Source organism: Sciurus carolinensis, chromosome 3 (genome assembly GCF_902686445.1).
Source record: "Sciurus carolinensis chromosome 3, mSciCar1.2, whole genome shotgun sequence".
Taxonomy (NCBI): Eukaryota; Metazoa; Chordata; class Mammalia; order Rodentia; family Sciuridae; genus Sciurus; species Sciurus carolinensis.
The window spans coordinates 68,613,788-68,630,711 of record NC_062215.1 but is presented as its reverse complement, the minus strand read 5'-3'; the positions used below and the strand labels follow the sequence as shown (position 1 = coordinate 68,630,711).

The following is a 16,924-nucleotide window of genomic DNA, read 5'->3' as shown; positions in this document are numbered from 1 at the left end:
TCAACTGTAAAGAAAAATAAAATTATGTGATTTGCAGTAAAATGGACAGAACTAGAGACCATCATGTAAGCGAAATAAGCCAAACTCAGAAAATGAAGAGTTGGATGTTTTCTCCCAGATGTGGAAGCAAGACAGGAAAAAGGAGAAGAAAGATGGGGGCAGATCTCATGAAAATCAGAGGGAAATGTAGAGGAAAAGCAACCGGGGGTGGTAGGGAAAGAAGGGAGGGAAGAAAGGGCTGGGAAGTGATACTGGCCAAATTGCATTGTTATACCATGTGCATGCAGAAATATATAACAAAAAATCCCATTATTATGCACAATTAAAATGTACCAATAAAAAATGTGGGAAGGAGAAAAAAACCTGCCTTGTATTGGGGAAACTGGAGTGGATGGAGCCACAGCAGGAGGTATCCTTGGACAGACCTGGGATGGCTGTTAGGTGTGGGCTAGGGAAGGGTCCAAAGTTGAAAACCATTACAGATGAATTATGGGGACATGCAATGGTAGCATGGTGGCCAGCACCACAAAAAATATCCCACATCCTAATTCCTAGAACCTGTTAATATGATTGTATTTTTAAAGAGTCTTTGCAGATGTAATTAAGTGTAGAATCTTGAAATGCAGATATTAACCCAGATCATCCCTTGGCCTCTAAACCCATGACATAGGTCCTTATTAGAGAGACAGAGACTTGACAAAGAAAAAGGAGAAAGCATGTGAAGATGATGGCTAACAATGAAGTGATGCAGCCACATGCCAAGGATTGCTTGGCAACCACCAGAAGCTAAAGAACAAGTAAAGGATCCCCGCCATTCCCTTAGAACCCCTGCTAGAGTCTTGGAGGAAGTTGACACTTTGATCTTGGACTTTGGCCTTCAGAATTGTGAGGGAATAATTTTCTGTTGTTTAAGCCACCTGGTTTGTCGTATTTTGTCATGGCAGCCAAAGAAAATGAACACAGGACAACACATTATTCTACTCTTCTATGTGTTTTGCAATCTCTACAACTGACAAAACTCAATGACATATTCCTCAGGATGCAGTGAAGCTGTGGCAAAGTGGCAGAGGTCTGGTAGAAGGAATTGGATTCTGTAAGTGAGGCTAAGCTGCAGGGGTCCCTCAAGGTCCCATCAGTCTTGTCCCAAACACTGGCCTAAGTTGGTACCGCACCCCCACTTCTGAGGTCCCCTTTCTCACTTTGTGTCAGGGCCTTGGTACAGTCATTCAGATAGTGTCTGCTACCTCACCCCATCACTCAGCTTTTAGGAAAGTCATGAAGAACCACACCCCCATCTTTTGTCCTGCTCTGCCTGACATATTTCCCATATTTCCTCACAGGCCTCCTCCCACCTGCCTGAGAAATTTCTTATTGTTATTCCTCTCCTCCCATTAAACTCAAGTGCATTCTGCAGGATCTTGACAAGGCTGCTTAAAATCAGGGCCCTTGGGTACAGAAAGGGAATGGGGGCACAGAGAGATCATAAACTGGGAGAAGCCAATGAGGAAACCTTACCTCCCAGCACTGCACTGACCCTCCCCATGTGACACTTGATAACCTTCCCATGGGAGAACTGGAAGTGGCCCATTGGTATCACTGTTTCCAGTCAATGGAGGGAAGATGCACCCACCTGAATGGGGCAGGGGAGAGGATCCTGTTTAACACTGAGCCCAGCCTAGGCCCTCTAAGTCAGGTTCAATGCTCACACGGAGTTTGTCACCAGTGACAATGTCTTACTCAGCTACCATTCTATAGCACTCACAGAGCCCAACTTCCAAGGAGATAGCCACACCCAACAACCCAGACAAGATCATGTTAACCCCCTTGTTGATATAAAGCCTGAGTCCATCCAACAACCATCAGATCCCCTACCCAAGGAGATTCCAAGGGCTTTACCTTTCAGGCTTAGCCTGACAGCATGCCCATCCTGACTAGTCAGAGATAGGCGGGAGGTGTGATACAAAGTTTATTTTGGACCCTCCAGCCCACCATAGTCCCACACCTGATCTTAAGGGCCCGTCTGGAACAAACCCCTCTCCCAGGTTCCAAGTCTATATCCTGACTGGAGAGCTTGCTCACTCGGTGCTCAGGAAGACTCTCTTGCGTGCAGTGTTGGTATAAGGGTGCCAGCGCCACTCCACATCTGCTGTGGCCTCCTGCTCCAGCGTGCCCAGGCGAATCATATACACTGGATAGAGGAACAGGGAGATCATCACCTGCACACCAGCCTCTCCTCCTTTACCTCCTAATGTGGGCTAAAACCCCAAACTCACACTTCAGCTCAAATCGAGGCCCAACCTCAGTCAGCTCCACATTGCGATGGTCCACCTTCTTGTAAATGTGGTGCCTGAGGAAAAGGATATGGCAGGTGTGTGAGCTGGGAAATGCTGTGTGTCAGCTACAGTAGTATGAAGGGCACAGAGGCACATGCCAATCTAGGCCCAGCCCAAAGACCCACCGGAATGAGATGTAATCATCCTGGTTTGCAAAGGTGATGACCCGGTGGCTGTCATCTTTGGGCACAGGGAACAGGTACCGGAGGATGTCCGAAACCTGGAGTACAAGGAAGGAAAGCAGCAAATACCTGGCCTGGTCCCCAATTCTTTCCCCAAAGCCCCTACACTTACCCGCTTGCCCAGTCGAGAGGTGAAGCCATGTGTGATGAGGTGAGGTTTGGCCTCTGACACAGTGTCCAGGTCAGGGATGTCATGTCTCATAACCACATTGCACAGTGTGAAGTATGCAGTAGGGCCAAATGGCAGGTGGCTTATGATAAGCCCCACTGTGGAGGTCAAGTAGGCTGTCAGAGACCCCAGCTGCCCTCAAGAGACCTCCATCCCCCTCTCCCTCCCACCAGCCTCACCAGGTGTGCCTCGGTGCTCATGGACAACCAGGAGGTCGGTGACCCCATTGGCTTTACAGGCTCGTACTAGTGCCCCCACCTCATGTCGGCCTCGATTCATGCGTTGAGCACCCGGGAACACAAGTTTTAGCTCCTGCACATGGATCACAGAGTCCCATCAAGATCGGGGCTGCTAGTCTTAGGTGTACCCATTCGCTTCCTGCCCACCAATACCTTTGCAAACATCTTCAGGCGGGAACTGGGATCCCGGGAGGTAGTGATCATGACCTTGGGGTCCTCAACCCCAGCCCATCGATATTCATCATCTACATGACTGGTCACACCTGTTAGAAGTATGGAGTGGCAAGAATTCAACATTGTCTTGGAAGTAAACTGCTAACTTGGGAACAGGTAACTCTCTCTGAGAAATCTTCAATGATGGGAATGCCGCACACCCACAAGAGCTAAGAGGGTGGCTACTAGCTACCAAGCACAAGTGCAACTGAGGTATGGACTCTTCCATGTTTGCAAAAGTTGGGATTCTATTGACAGACTCCTCTGCCTCACAATAAACATCAGAAATGTTTGTGATTCCTTTCTTATTTTTTGAATGATACAATGCCTGAAATGTTGGGGTGTCAATGTTATGTTGAGTGTTAGGGACACTCTCCTGAGCTGGCACACATTCCAATGGGTGAGACAATTAGAAAGCAGAAAACAAGTGGACCACTACTATGTTGTATAAATGGAACTGGAAAGACTCAGGGAAAGCCCCTTACAGTGCCAATTATGTAGACAAAAGGGTACCTGGGGGACAGTTCCAGGAGCAATTGCCATGGAAACTCTTCTTAGGTGGGAAAGTCCCCAGTGTATCTGAGGAAGGCAGGGAGGCTAGTGGGCAGAGGAGCTGGTTCAGTGTTAGGAGGGCTGTGCTGTGTAGTCACCTTCACCACCGGCATCATCAAACTCCAGGGACCCCTGTAAGGCCAAAGCCTCCCGGCGTAACTCAGTGGGAATCAGGCGGTTTTCTGTGGGGAAAAAACAGGGGCTGAGTAAGACATAAGCAAAGAAGCTCTCATTTTATACCAAATTCTGCAGCTTACAGGACTGTATGAATTTGATTTTAAAAAAAAAGTCACTCCTTTCTGAGCAGAGACAATACAGGACTATTGGGAGAAAGAGAAGCAACAAGTTGGTCTACTTGCCAATCTGTGGTCACTAGGAACTTCATTTTCTATGACTCTTGAATCTCATGTCTTAAAAGATTTCTAAAATATTTCATCACAAGCATACAGTCAGATGAAAATTTAAAAATTAATTTTCTAGGGCTGGGGGTATAGTTCAGCAGTAGCATGAATGAAGTACTCAGTTCTATCCCAAGCAATGAAAACAAACAAAATTATTATTATTACTTTTTTTTTTGTGGTGCTAGGCATCCAACTCAGGGGTTTATGCATATAAGGAAAGTGCTCTACTACTAAGGCACATCCCCAGCTCAGAACTGATTTTTTAAAGAAACACAAACTTTTTCATGTAGGAAGGTAGGCCAGCAACTCTAAAGCTCTTAAACAAGAAATCCACTAATCATAATGCAGAAAATGCCTCAGCTGGCTTTGGGCCAGAGATTTCCTTTGTGGACTGAAGCAGGGCTGGCAGGGGACTGGGCTGTGTAGTCTCCCCCACCACCTACTATGGTGTACAGAATTAAACCTGAGAATACCTGTGTGCCTAGCTCTGCTCTCCAGCTTGCCCTGGAGGTGCATTTGCACATGGAAGAGGAAATCCTTACAGGGCTAAAAGATTAAGATTCTGGTAACGCAATATTAAAGGGAGTAAGAATACGAAGGGGGGATAATTTATAAAACCATATAAAAATTTAAAACTCTGAAAGAACTAGTGCACTGGAAATAAAGTTAATAAGCTGGTTCAGCAAAAAATGACAATATGGAAGGAACATTCACAAACCGGCAGGAAGCCCTAAGTAAAGCGGACAGTAAATATTGAAAAGATGTTCGTCCACACTAGCACAAACATACTAGTATTTTGTTTTATACGGCTGGATTACAAGGTCTTTGAATGGCTCGTCTTGCCCTGCAGGGCTGGGCGGCCGTACCTTCGAGCGCTCGCCGAACTTTCTCCTTCTTCTCCTGGGCAGATCGCTGGGCGTCCTCGCGGGCCTTTCGGTACAGGTATTCGCGGCGCAGGCGAGCCTCGCGGCGCAGCTGGGAAACACCAGGTTACACTACTTGCCCCCGAGCCCGAAGGACCTTAACCGCACCCCTCCGCGAGTCCCCCACCCCTAAAACGGGAGTTAAAACATCCCTCTTACCATCCTGAACGCCGCTTCCACGTGAATGAAGAACCTGTGGGTGTGGTCGGCGGGACGCGGCCTTTACTTCCGCCCTCAACCAAAAGAGTCGCTAGTGGCTTCGTCAGAGTCTTCGGCTGTCGAAGAATGCCCGATGTTAAGATGGCTGAAGAGTGGAAGGCGTCGCAAGGCGATTGGTCAAAATGGCATTCCCGAGCTCGCTGCAGCAACCAATAAACTGGAGTCAGGATGCTTGCTACTGACGTTAATAAAGATGTCTGCTCACGGCTTTACTACCCGATACGTCGGTGCACGACGCCCGGTTTTAAAACGACGAACCGCTAAAACAGTCATAATTGCAGCTGAAAACAGTCCACCAACTGTAAAAGGGGCAAGACGGATGACTGAGTAGTTGGGTTATATAGGTGGGCTCTAGAGCTTCTGGCACTGTTTAAAGCCCCTGCTCCCTTAATCAAAATGGTTGCCATACAACTTCGCCTTTTTACATTGCCTTAGCGGCAGTACGACTTTTAAAGTTCATCCGCTTCTTGAAGCGATTCAGAACCACCTTTATCCCTCGCAGTCCGGTTGGCTGACTCGCTTGAGGCGCTAGGCAGAGATATCAATTCATCCGCGCTCTTTCCAGGAGCGTGCTTGCAGTTAAAGGGGGTCAGTCGCAACCTCGAGACCGTTGGCATCCGGGCTACTACGGGGAACGCATCTCAGGGGCGTGTTTAGAGCGCCGATTGGCTGTCATACCGGCATAGCTGGCGGTGATTGGGCGACTGGGAAGGAGGTGGTTCCGGGTGGGGACCGCTGACCAGTTGAGAGCCGCCGGTGGCTGGCCCATGGCGGCGCCCGATCTGCGGGCGGAGTTGGACTCGCTGCTCCTGCAGCTGCTCAGAGACCTGGAGGAGCTGGAAGTGAAGCGGGGGGCGCTAAATGCTCGAGTGGAGGAGGTGGGTGCCTGGGGCAAGGGGGGAGAGTACATAGGCGTAAACTGGGTCTCACAGCTTTCCTGTCTTCAGGGCTGGCTCTCGCTCGCAAAGGCTCGCTATGCAATGGGCGCCAAGTCGGTAGGGCCCTTACAGTATGCCTCTCGCATGGAACCCCAGGTCTGTGTGTGTGCCAGGTGAGGAACCTTCGATACTGGAGCGGAGGGAGGAGTTCAGGCCCAGGCCAGGACTCTCAAAGGTCCATCTTCCCTTCTTATCCTTCAGTGAGACCCAGAACGGACTCCAGACATTCAGGGTGGTGAGAGCTGACGCTCAGACTCCAGAAGAGGTGGGGCCCCGCGAGTCAGGTGAGTTCCCTTCCTCCTGTTAGGGTCCCTGCCCGATATCAAAGACAAAACTCAGAGAACATTTAAGGAGATGCCTAATTAAGCTTAGCAGAGCGCCCCTGAGCTGTAGATCAGAATGTCTTAGGGTCATTTGGCCTTCTACTAGTAGGAGGATTTAAGAAGTTGTATAGTTGGGCTGCATTACACTTGGGGTAGTTTTACAACCAAGGGAACTCTTCTTAGCCTAACAGAAAATCTTACTATCGTAATATTTTGGAGGAATACACTTATAATCCTAGTTAACTATTTGTGAGACAAAGAGTGGGAAGTTGCAGGGGGTGGGGGTCGGTGCGGGGAGAGGGATTTCTTTTCAGGTCTTTCAGCACATTCAGGCAAAATGGGTGGGACCAGTATATGACTTTGTCAAGGGCAAACAGGATCATTTGTGAGTCTTACTGGGAGTCATGAGGAAGTGGTCAGAATATCATCTGTATCACAAGAGGAAAGGTGGGGATTTCCCAACATTCATGTTTTCCAGAATCATGAGCTCAGAGTAAGATGAACATTGTCATTAAGACCCAGAACAAAGCCTGTAGTAAGACACCATACTCATTCAGCCTTTTTTTTTCCAGCTTTGCGCAGGCGCAAAGGCCCTACCAAAACTCCAGAGCCAGAGCCCTCTGCAGCCCCACAAGACCCCTTGAACTGGTTTGGAATCCTGGTTCCTCACAGTCTGCGGCAGGCCCAAACCAGCTTCCGGGAAGGTGAGTGGACCCTACGAGGTGGCATGTGGCCCTGGATTATTTTTCTGGTTCTCTATCCACAGAAAGCATTTGAGCACTAGCATCATGTTAGGACTTTGCAGGTTTACTCCATTGCAAACTTGTTTCATACCTGTTTTTACCCCAGAAGTACTCATTGGTTGTTGTCAATGTAGAATACAGGGAACAAAAGGGACAAAGAGCCTTCGTTGAGATGCTATTCTGTGTTGGGGAGAAAGCAATGTCAAATAAATGAGTAGGCCTTTAACATAGTGTCAGTCAGTGAAAATTGTGAAAAAAGTAACACAAAAAGGAATGGGATAGGAATATGCTAAGGCAGCTATTTTATGAAGGATGGTTAAGGAAGGTCTGAGGAGAAGGAAAAAGCTTTGTGGGTGATCTGAGGGAACAGTGTTCAAGGCAGAGGAACCAGCCAGCCCAAAAGCCCTAAGAGGAGATATATCTGGTGCATTGGACAAAGATCAGAGATGAAGCCAGTGGGCTAGAGTGGAGTCAGTTCAGTAGGAGTGCCAGGAGTAAGGGCAGGAAGGCCAGACTCTTGTGAGGTAGGCTAATGAGGACTTCAGGAACCATGGGGTGACTGAGCATAGGCTGGTGCAGTAGAACTCACAGAGTAACAGGAATTCTTTAGGTGCTGAGTAGAGATAGATTGGAGGGTAGAGAGAAGCAGCAGGTGCCAGAAGCAGCCAGGCACAAGAAGCCAGTGAAGGTATGGTAAACAGTGGGAACTTGCACATATTTTGAGAGTAGAAACCCTGGCGTTTGCTGACAGATTGGATGTATGGGTAAGAGAAAAAGAAGTCCAGGAGAACCCATGGTCTTAACCCAGAACCCTGGGAAGATGGAGCTGGAGTGGACAGGCTGCAGGGCAGCAGCTGAAGGAAGCTGGTATGTGAGAATGGTTGTGGGTGTGTTTTTGAATGCTATATGGTGTCTACAAATGCCCAGGTGGAATGTTTTGAGTGGGTGGTTTAGTTACATGTCTCCGGAGTGTCAGAAAGAACTGAGCTGGAGAGAGATTTTGGGTCTGCTACAGAATGCTAGTGTTTAAATCCACAGTTTGTTAACACAGATGCACAGGGTTAAAACTGAGACAGGATGAGATCAAAAGAAGCCCTGGGAGTATGAATGGAAAGTGTGGGAGAGGAGACTCAGGAACAGTGCCCACTGAGTGGGGTGTCCCAGAAGCCAAAAGGAGAAAGTTGTTTCCTGGAGGGAGCAATGACATAGATGTGTGATCACCCCTGCTGTGGAATGGGAGGCTGAAGACTGAGGACTGACTGGAGACTTTGTGATGGGGAGGACTAGATAGCAGAGACATTGGCAAAGAAGAATCCAGAGTATGGATCACATTCAGGGACAGAGAAAAAAGGTGGAGGGAGATTGGGTAAGAGCAAGGAGGGAGTGCCATGATGGAAGGAGGAAGGGAATGAGACCATGGAGAAGATGTTACCATCCGCGAGGTTTTCATTTCTGGTGGATGTTAAAGAGGGCAGGGAAGACTTCTGAAGAGATGATATTTTATCACAGACCCAAAAGAAGTGAGGGTATGAGTGCCCAGTGAGGTTTGGGAGCAACCAATGAATTGCCATACCAAGAACATTTTAGAAATTGTGTGAAGACCAGAGAGGGCCTGAGTCTTTGTAGTCTGGGAGGGGTTGGGTAGAGGCTTCTGAGTCATGTGTCACACTATGATACCATAGTGACATTTTTCTCTTTTTTCCCCCAGGCCTACAGCTAGCTGCAGATATAGCCAGCCTCCAGACCCGTATTGACTGGGGTCGAAGCCAACTCCGGGAGATCCAGGAGAAACTCAAGCAGCTGGAACCTGGGGCTGCCTGACCTGTGTTCACAGAGGCAGGCACTCAGTGCAGCTGTTCATGGATGTGGCTGTCTTTTCTCAGGCATTCTTCCTTCATAAATAGCTCCTGCTCCAACCTCCACTCCAGCTTATGTCCCTCCTTAAAATGTCATTGGTCTTCATGTTTTTGACTTTGTTAGGTGTGAAGTTCAAAGTTTTTAATCCTACGTTCACAATATGAGATGTAAATATTTCTTCCCAAACTTAGTAATATTGAAAGTTGCCTTCTTTGGAACCACTTTTAGGCCCATGTTCTCATAGGACAACCCTCCCCATCCCCCAACATTGCCCCAAGAGCAGGTATATGGCTGTTCATGTTAGTGAACAGTTGAACAACCTCATAGATTAGCCAACTGTAGTGTCATTCCTGGATGATGAAACACTGCACAAACAGTGGCAGGGAAGGATAAGAGGTAGTGCTTCAGGGTCACCAGATCCAACTGACTTGGATAGAAGAAAAGATGACCAACATACCAGGACAATGTGATTCGAGTTAATAAAAATACAAACACCTACTTGGGTGTGATGTGTGCCCACCTGTTGTCCTAACTACTTGGGAGGTTGAGGCAGGAGGATCACTTGAGGCCTTGAGTTTGAGACCAGCCTGGCAACATAACAAGATTCTGTCTCAAAGACAAAATAAACATGAGTAGATGGGTAGCCCTTAGCAGGGTCTCAACCAGGAAGTGAAAAAGGTTTGGCCTAGATTTTCAAGGGATGTTTAGGAAGAGACTGTCTATGTTTCAAAAACCTGCCTTTATCTTCAGGAGTGAGGCAAAGACTTTCTTCATTTGTTGAAGGGCCAGTTGTGTTTCCTGTTCTGGGAACTCTGTTTCACTTTTCTTCCAGGTGGTTTATCTTTTTAGCATTATCTAGGGGTTCTTTCTGTTGTTGTCTTTTTGTTTGTTTGCCAGGGGTGGGGGATAGTGGTATGTAATCCTTTGTTCATAATGTGAGATGTAAATATTCTTTCCCAGTTTGTCTTTTAACTTTGTGGTGTTTTTTTTTTTTTTTTCAGTTTTTTTATTTGTAAAATAAAACTACATCAATTGTATGGAATAATAATGAAAGATTGACGTGAGAACCTTATTCAAGCTCTTATGTTTCTTTTATCAATTTTAAAGTAGAATTGAATGTATCAGCTAGCTATTAGGATTTGGGGATTTGGGTTTGTAATTAATGTGACAATAGGGAAAATATCTGGTGTTTTCATAAACTTGTGGGTTCACTGGGGTTTGAAGTAAATCCTGTGCCCAACTTTTCCGTGTGCATACAGTGTTAATCAATCCACCCTACTCCTAATTTGAGATACCACCTTTTCTTTTGCATGTGACTAGTGTAAATAGGAATTTTAATTTTGGAGCTGCCATTGTGTTTCATTCACCTTACTGTCCGTTAGTTCATGGGCATCATGCGTTTTAATTCTTGAACCTTTCTACTTGAACGCAGGTAATACATGTGCGTTGTGTTGGGGAAGGGGATCAACTTTTTCAGCCTTACTGAGCATGAGTAGCCAGTGAAAAGCCTATTGGAAGCACTCAAATGAAACTGTACTGTGACCGGTGGGGGTGGGTAGAGAGATGTCCTCTCCATCCCTCTCTCCGCCCCTAAGCGGTTAAGATTTTTAAAAATCCTGCTATCCACAAAGTGAAATCTTGAAGCCAAAGAGAGTACTCAAAGAACATTTTCAGTTATTATGTTGATTATATAGTGCTGTTGTAAGGGGCGAAACTGCGACCTTTGCTAACAGGGTTGAAGACAGTAAGTGCTCAGCAAAGCGGCGTTCACTTGCCCTCTAAGCTTCTGCCTTAAATTCGGCTTCCAGAGAGAGGGGGGTAGGGTCATGGGGAAACGCAGAAACCCGATTCGCTGGAGTCTGAGCTTCCAACTCCATAAGCCACTTCTCAGGATTTGAGAAGAGCCCAGGTTGCCCAAGCTGCCCGGCTGGCGCAGCCGCAGTCCGGAAGAATCCTCGGCAAGGGGGGCCCGCGCATGCGCAGTTGTGGTGGGAGGTGTGGAGGATTATCACACGTAAATGACACATACACGACGGGGAGGGGACAGCTAACAGTTCCCATATGGTCTAGCGGTTAGGATTCCTGGTTTTCACCCAGGCGGCCCGGGTTCGACTCCCGGTATGGGAACACACTAAGTGTTTTCTGTTCTTTTCCTTCAACTTGAAAAGTCACTAACAGATTGGCTTGTCGCCCTTACAGTTCCTCAGACCAAATTGGGAATTTCCTCCCCACTTAAGATCTGAAGAAAGTGAGAACTTTTGAACTCTGGGCCCTTTCCTTCTGTGTTTTGATTGAAAGTGATCACTGTCGCCACATTAGATAACTGTATATCAACAGCTTACTAATTATATTAAATTCATCTACAACATGGATGTGAATAATGATTTTAATGAAATATTAAATAACTTTTAAAATATTTAAAATTTATCATCAGTTTCCGTTGATGAGGGCAGAATCCTTCAGCCGGTCCTTCCCACATGCTGTAACCCCTCTCACCTAGTCCTCTCCTGGAGTGAAGAGAGAAGGGGAGTCGGGCAGTGCCGGGAGAGATGAGGCGGGAGCGGGAGGTCGAAGGTTAGAGTGGGCGGGGAAGAGAAGGGGAGGGGGGGCAGAGGGGAAAGGAGCGCGGCGGGGGACGGGAGGGCTGGGGGCACGTGCAGTAGTTCCCCTGGCAGGAACTGCTCAGAGGCCGCACCTGGGTCTACGGAAGTAAGTACCGTGAGGTCCCCAAAGGACTGGGGAACCAGGGACGAGGAGGAAGAGTCATTGACGCTTTAGCTTTCTCTACTTTTGCTGATGTTTCTCAGAACTAAGGATAGAACCCAGGGGTCGCTCGGCCACTGAAGTACATCCCCAACCACCGCCTCTTTACCACGCCCCCGAATTTTTTTTAATTGATTAATTTTGGGGGGCGTGGGTACAGGAATTGAACCTAGAGGCGCTTTACCACCGAGCGACGTCCCCAGCCCGTTTTTACTTTTTTATTTTTTGAGACAGGACCTTGGTAAGTTACTTAGGGCCTCACCAAGTTGCAGGCGCTGACTTCAAGATCCTCCGGCCTCCGCCACCCAAGCTGCTTAAAACAAATGTTAGGGGCTTGTGTGTGAGGTGCGCGGGGCGCGTGTGCGCGAGCGCGAGCGGGAGGAGGCCCGGGAGCTGCCGGTCCCTGAGACGGAATCCGGGAGCCAGCGGAGCGCCGGGGAGGGCGAAGCATGCCTACGGGCCGGGGGATGCCGCAGCTGCCAGCGGAAGAGGAGGAGGGCGGGCGGGGAGGGCCCGCGGCGACCGCCTGGGACCGCGGGCATGCAGCGGACTGCGCGTCTGGCTGTAGCTGGGGCGAGGAGGCGCCCGGGACCCGCGTGAGGGGCGACCATGAGGCGGCGTCGTCCGTGAGAAGTAGCCGCTGGACCCGCGGCGGAGACGGCAGCCCCGAAATGCATTTTCCTCTCCAGCGGCCGAGTTAACCAGGAAACCTTGGGCCGTCGCTCCCGCCGGGGCTGGAGAACAGCCCTGTTCGCCAGCTTCAGGCTCTCCCGGGACTCGGTGAGGGGCGGAGTGGAGTTGGGACCGGCCCCTCCCGCCTCGTCGGTCTCCTCTCCGGGCCAGCCACGCTGCCGCTGCAGCCCACGGGATTGGTGGCAGTAAGCACACAATGAATGATCACCTTCATGTTAGCAACCACAGCCATGGACAAGTCCAGGTGTTATCAATCTTTGAGGATAACATTGACAAGAGGACAGTGTTCACGACACAACCAAATGGGCTTACAACAATGGGCACAACGGGATTGCCAGTGGTGCCGGAGGTGCAGCTGGAGAGCACAGATGGCAGGGGAGCACCTCTGTGAAGTCTGTAGAAGGCATGGGGCAGGTAAAAGCCACCCCCATGACTCATGAACAAGCAGTAAAGCAACACATGCAAAAATTAACAGCCTGAGCACCATGAGATTTTTACCTACCCTGAAATATATTACTTGGGTCCAAATGCAAAGAAAATCCAGGACATGACAGGTGGACCCAGCAATGGTAGCTATCTTGATGACCAGGGATTATATGTGCAGGTACCCCACCATCACGTGTCTTACAGGTATGAGACCCTCAAGGTCACTGGAAAGGGGAGATTTGGTCAGGTTGTCAAGGCTTATGATCCCAAAGTCCACCAGCTAGTATGTGGCCCTGAAGATAGTGCAGAATGACAAGCCCTTTCACTGGCAGGCCACAGAGGAGATCCGAATTCTAGAATACCTGCGGAAGCAGGACAAGGACAACACCATGAGTGTTGGAGAATTTCACCTTAGGCAGCCACATCTGCATGACCTTTGAAATGCTAAGTATGAACCTCTATCAACAAGAATAAATTCCAGGGCCCACAAATTTGCCTATTCGATTCTGCAGTGCTTAGATGCTCTTTGCACAAAAACAGAATCATTCACTGTGACTGTAAGCCCGAGAACCATTTTGTTAAAGCAGCAGAGTAGAAGCAGTATTAAAGTGATTGATTTTGGTTACGGTTGTTACAAGCATCAGAGCGTCTGCACATACATCCAATCATGTTTTTAACCAGGCTCTAAAAGTGACTCTCAGCCAGGTATGCATGCCCATTGGTATGTGGAGCCTGGGATGCATTTTAGCCCAGCTCCTGACAGGTTACCCCCTCCTATCTGGGGAGGATGAAAGGGACCAACTAGCCTGTATGATTGAACTGTTGGGCATGCCTTCCTAGAAACTGCTGGAGGCATTCAAACGAGTCAAAAATTTTTTGTGCTGCAAGGGTTATGCTATCCCCATTACTGCATTGTCATGACTCTTTGACTGTGGTCTTCAATGGAGGTCATTCCCAGAGAGGGAAATTGAGGGGCCCACCTGAGAGCATGAGAGCAGAGAGCGGGGAGATGCACTGAAGGGATGTGATGATACCCTTTTCTTTAACTTCTAAGCAGTATTTAGAATGGGATCCATCGGTGCGCATGATCCCAGGCCAGTCTTTGTGGCACCCCTGACTGAGGAGGCAGTTGCCAAAGCCTCCCACTGGGGAGAAGACTTCAGTGAAAAGGATAAGTGACAGTACTGATTCTGTCAATTACATGGATTCCCAAGTTACCTCCACCTTCCAGTTCAGCTTCTAAACTGAGGACGAAATTGGCACAAATGACAGATGCCAATGGGAATATTCAGCAGAGGACAGTGTTGTCAAACATTGTTAGCTGAGCTGGTAATCTGTAAGATATGACATAGCTGAGCCTTATTAGGTTGAAAATGAGTTGCTCAGACCTGTTTTTATTTGCTCAAGAACCCGACTCATTTGTATTTTTACCCCTTAATTTATTTATTTATTTACTTACTTACTTATTTTTGGTAACTGGAATTGAACCCAGAGGCACTTAACCAGCAAAGCACATCCCCAGCCCTTTTTAATATTTTATTTAGAGACAGGGTCTTGCTGAGAGGGCCTCACTGTGTTGCTGAGGCTGGCTTTGAACTCCTGTCTTCCTCCTGTCTTAGACTCCCCAGCTGCTGGGATTGTAGGTGTGTGCCATGGCACCTGGCTCATCACTTAATTTTAATGTAAGACAGTTGTTTGTTTTGTTTTTATACAATACATGGGGACAATGCTTCAAGTTTTTATACTTTCTGAAACTACACTTACAATGAGCCTTAACAGTATTTAGTGTGACGGAGTAATAACATCAGTGTCAGGCCATTGATTACTTCATGACTGCCATGCATTTATAGGTTAGTTAAAGACATTCGCTTTGCTTTTTGGTTCATATTGCTTTCTGCCCTTCTCTCTCCACCCTCCAGGTTCATGCACAGGTGTAGCATGTCCTGCTTCTTTTCCCCATAAATTTATTTGGGTGGCAGTGGTGGTGGGAGGACCGTGGTCAGGATGAAAGTGATATTCTAAGAAAAAAAAGCATGGGAGAGATTTGTTCCTGAAGTAATGATTCAAACAAATACAAAATAATATCCCCAAGGTTTAAATTGCCCATTTAGCATTCTGACATTTTACAAGTTAAGCAAGGCTGCATTTTCGTGGCTAAGTGGAAACTGAAACGTGTGTGTTCCTTCAAATTTTCTACTCTGATGGGCAAGGTGTTTTGTCAGGAAGCCTCCTATCACAAGATTGGCTATGCACCTAATTTTAGAAATGTATTCCATGACTGTTCCTCACTTCTCCGCTCTTCTCTCTGTTCCTCTTTCACCACACATCTGTTAGTCTGGATTTGGTTTGTTTTCCTTCAGTCTGTTAATTCAGAAAGAGACATCTCAGTTGTGTGATTGTGACCACTGCTTCATATTCCAGTTTAAAAAAAAAACAGCAATCCAGCTACTGAAGGTGGGAATTTCCATAGTTCCAAAGAAGATTTAGTAGGTTTGGAGTGAGTTCACACTTTTCAGGTGCCACTGCAAAGCAAAGTTCCTTTACCCTGGGAAAGAATCAACTCTCTCTCTTTTTTAAAAAAAAAAAAAAGCATGGTTGAAAACCCTCTTGGTGAACAGAAATCACAGTGACCATTCAGTAAGGCCATTAAATGGGTTGACTTGTTCTTTGCATCTTTAGAAGAACCACAGAATTTGCATTCCCCTATTTTATTTTATTTTCTTTTGGATTGTACTAATTGTTTTTCCTGGGAAACTAACCGAGAGTTAGGTAAAAGAATATTTTCTTAATAATAATTATTTTCACAGTGAAAATTTCAGTATTTTATCCCTAGGGTATAAGCAGTGATATATATCAATTTCAAGGCACATGGAAAAATATTTTTAGAATATGTGCAATTTAATATAGAAAAATTTCTGCCTGTTTGGACAGTAGGTTTGGGGCAGTACAAATCAGGATAAATAACCTTTTATATGCACAGATATTGTATTGCCTGGAAATTGATTTACAAGTACTTAAAGCATGGTCCCCAGTGAGGCCAAGAAAGTTTCCAGTTAAGTTCTTTTCATATGAATCCTCTCTTACATTAAGATAAAAAATTGTAGTTTTTTGGGGAAAAAAAAGGGCATTTTACTTTTCTTGAAGCTTTGCTGGTTGATGGTAGAAAAATATGCTCAGGAAATATTTCAGATATTTGCCAAAAACAGTAATAAGATAAGCTTATTAATGAGTGACATTGATATTTACTTTACTATTTAAAGGTGTCACTCATAAATTAATTTGTACTTCTGTATTTACAAATTATACCTTATTTCCCCGAGTCAAATTCTTTAGCATATTGTACACTTTTATGTGTAATCCATGAAAGTGCAATATGTTAGTAAGATGCATTTTAAGTAATGCTCATGTGATGAAACCCCCAATAAGTGGTTTATAGGACTTAAACATTGTGTATTTATTGAGATTTTGGCTTAAAGGCCTTAAGCATTAAGCCAAGGGTAAGACTTCGTATGGTGACCTTGTAAAACTGTAAGTCTCTGAATGATGCTTAGCTTCTTGAGGTCATTAAAATAAATAAAAACACATAAAGGTCATTTTCCCTTTATAATTCTTCTCTTCTATTACCACTCTCATTTTCACATTGTGGCTCAAATATATGATACTGAGCCTGACATTATTAATTTCTCTATAAAATTATTATACATAAAAATTTACATTGAATTATAAAAATATGTTCGTATTTCTCTACCACACAAAATTGGTTCTTAAGATGCCAGCAATGCATTTGTGACTATCTTTATTCACAAATGCAACAGGAAATGTTTAAGCCAAACTATAAGGTGCAGTGCTAAGGGCATTTTTTTTTTCTTCTTACTCAAATACAGTGAAAGTTTCTATATTCATGAGAGCCACCACGTTTCATCATTTAGTGACAGAGCTGCTTTTAAAAA

At 46.4% G+C, this 16,924-nt stretch overlaps 2 protein-coding genes, 1 non-coding gene and 1 pseudogene across 3 annotated transcripts; 3 read left to right on the top strand and 1 right to left on the bottom strand.

Moving 5' to 3' along the window:
• Imp4 (IMP U3 small nucleolar ribonucleoprotein 4) lies at positions 1-5,834 on the bottom strand. Its single transcript, XM_047545239.1, has 9 exons — positions 5,172-5,834; positions 4,956-5,064; positions 3,787-3,870; positions 3,077-3,186; positions 2,864-2,996; positions 2,628-2,782; positions 2,459-2,553; positions 2,274-2,347; positions 1-2,188 (listed from the first exon to the last, which is right to left on the bottom strand). The coding sequence occupies exons 1-9, from the start codon at positions 5,172-5,174 to the stop codon at positions 2,076-2,078; spliced, it is 876 nt and encodes a 291-aa protein (XP_047401195.1). The 5' UTR covers positions 5,175-5,834; the 3' UTR covers positions 1-2,075.
• Positions 5,835-5,953: 119 nt separating this feature from the next.
• Ccdc115 (coiled-coil domain containing 115) lies at positions 5,954-10,442 on the top strand. Its single transcript, XM_047545240.1, has 5 exons — positions 5,954-6,109; positions 6,179-6,282; positions 6,371-6,453; positions 7,065-7,196; positions 8,944-10,442. The coding sequence occupies exons 1-5, from the start codon at positions 5,999-6,001 to the stop codon at positions 9,054-9,056; spliced, it is 543 nt and encodes a 180-aa protein (XP_047401196.1). The 5' UTR covers positions 5,954-5,998; the 3' UTR covers positions 9,057-10,442.
• Positions 10,443-11,147: 705 nt separating this feature from the next.
• Trnae-uuc (transfer RNA glutamic acid (anticodon UUC)) lies at positions 11,148-11,219 on the top strand. The gene has a single exon. It is a non-coding gene; the product is annotated as a tRNA-Glu (tRNA).
• A 1,339-nt stretch (positions 11,220-12,558) lies between these two features.
• On the top strand, positions 12,559-14,299 carry LOC124981280 (dual specificity tyrosine-phosphorylation-regulated kinase 2-like; annotated as a pseudogene).
• Positions 14,300-16,924: the final 2,625 nt, after the last annotated feature.

Coding starts and splice junctions, on each gene's coding strand:
- Imp4 (XM_047545239.1), bottom strand. Junction 3,187..3,786: donor TGATGATGCCGGTGGTGAAG/GTGACTACACAG, acceptor TACTTCTAACAG/GTGTGACCAGTCATGTAGAT. Junction 2,783..2,863: donor TGAGCACCGAGGCACACCTG/GTGAGGCTGGTG, acceptor TGACCTCCACAG/TGGGGCTTATCATAAGCCAC.
- Ccdc115 (XM_047545240.1), top strand. CDS start 5,999: ATGGCGGCGCCCGATCTGCGGGCGGAGTTGGACTCGCTGCTCCTGCAG. Junction 6,110..6,178: donor TAAATGCTCGAGTGGAGGAG/GTGGGTGCCTGG, acceptor TCCTGTCTTCAG/GGCTGGCTCTCGCTCGCAAA. Junction 6,283..6,370: donor CAGGTCTGTGTGTGTGCCAG/GTGAGGAACCTT, acceptor CTTATCCTTCAG/TGAGACCCAGAACGGACTCC.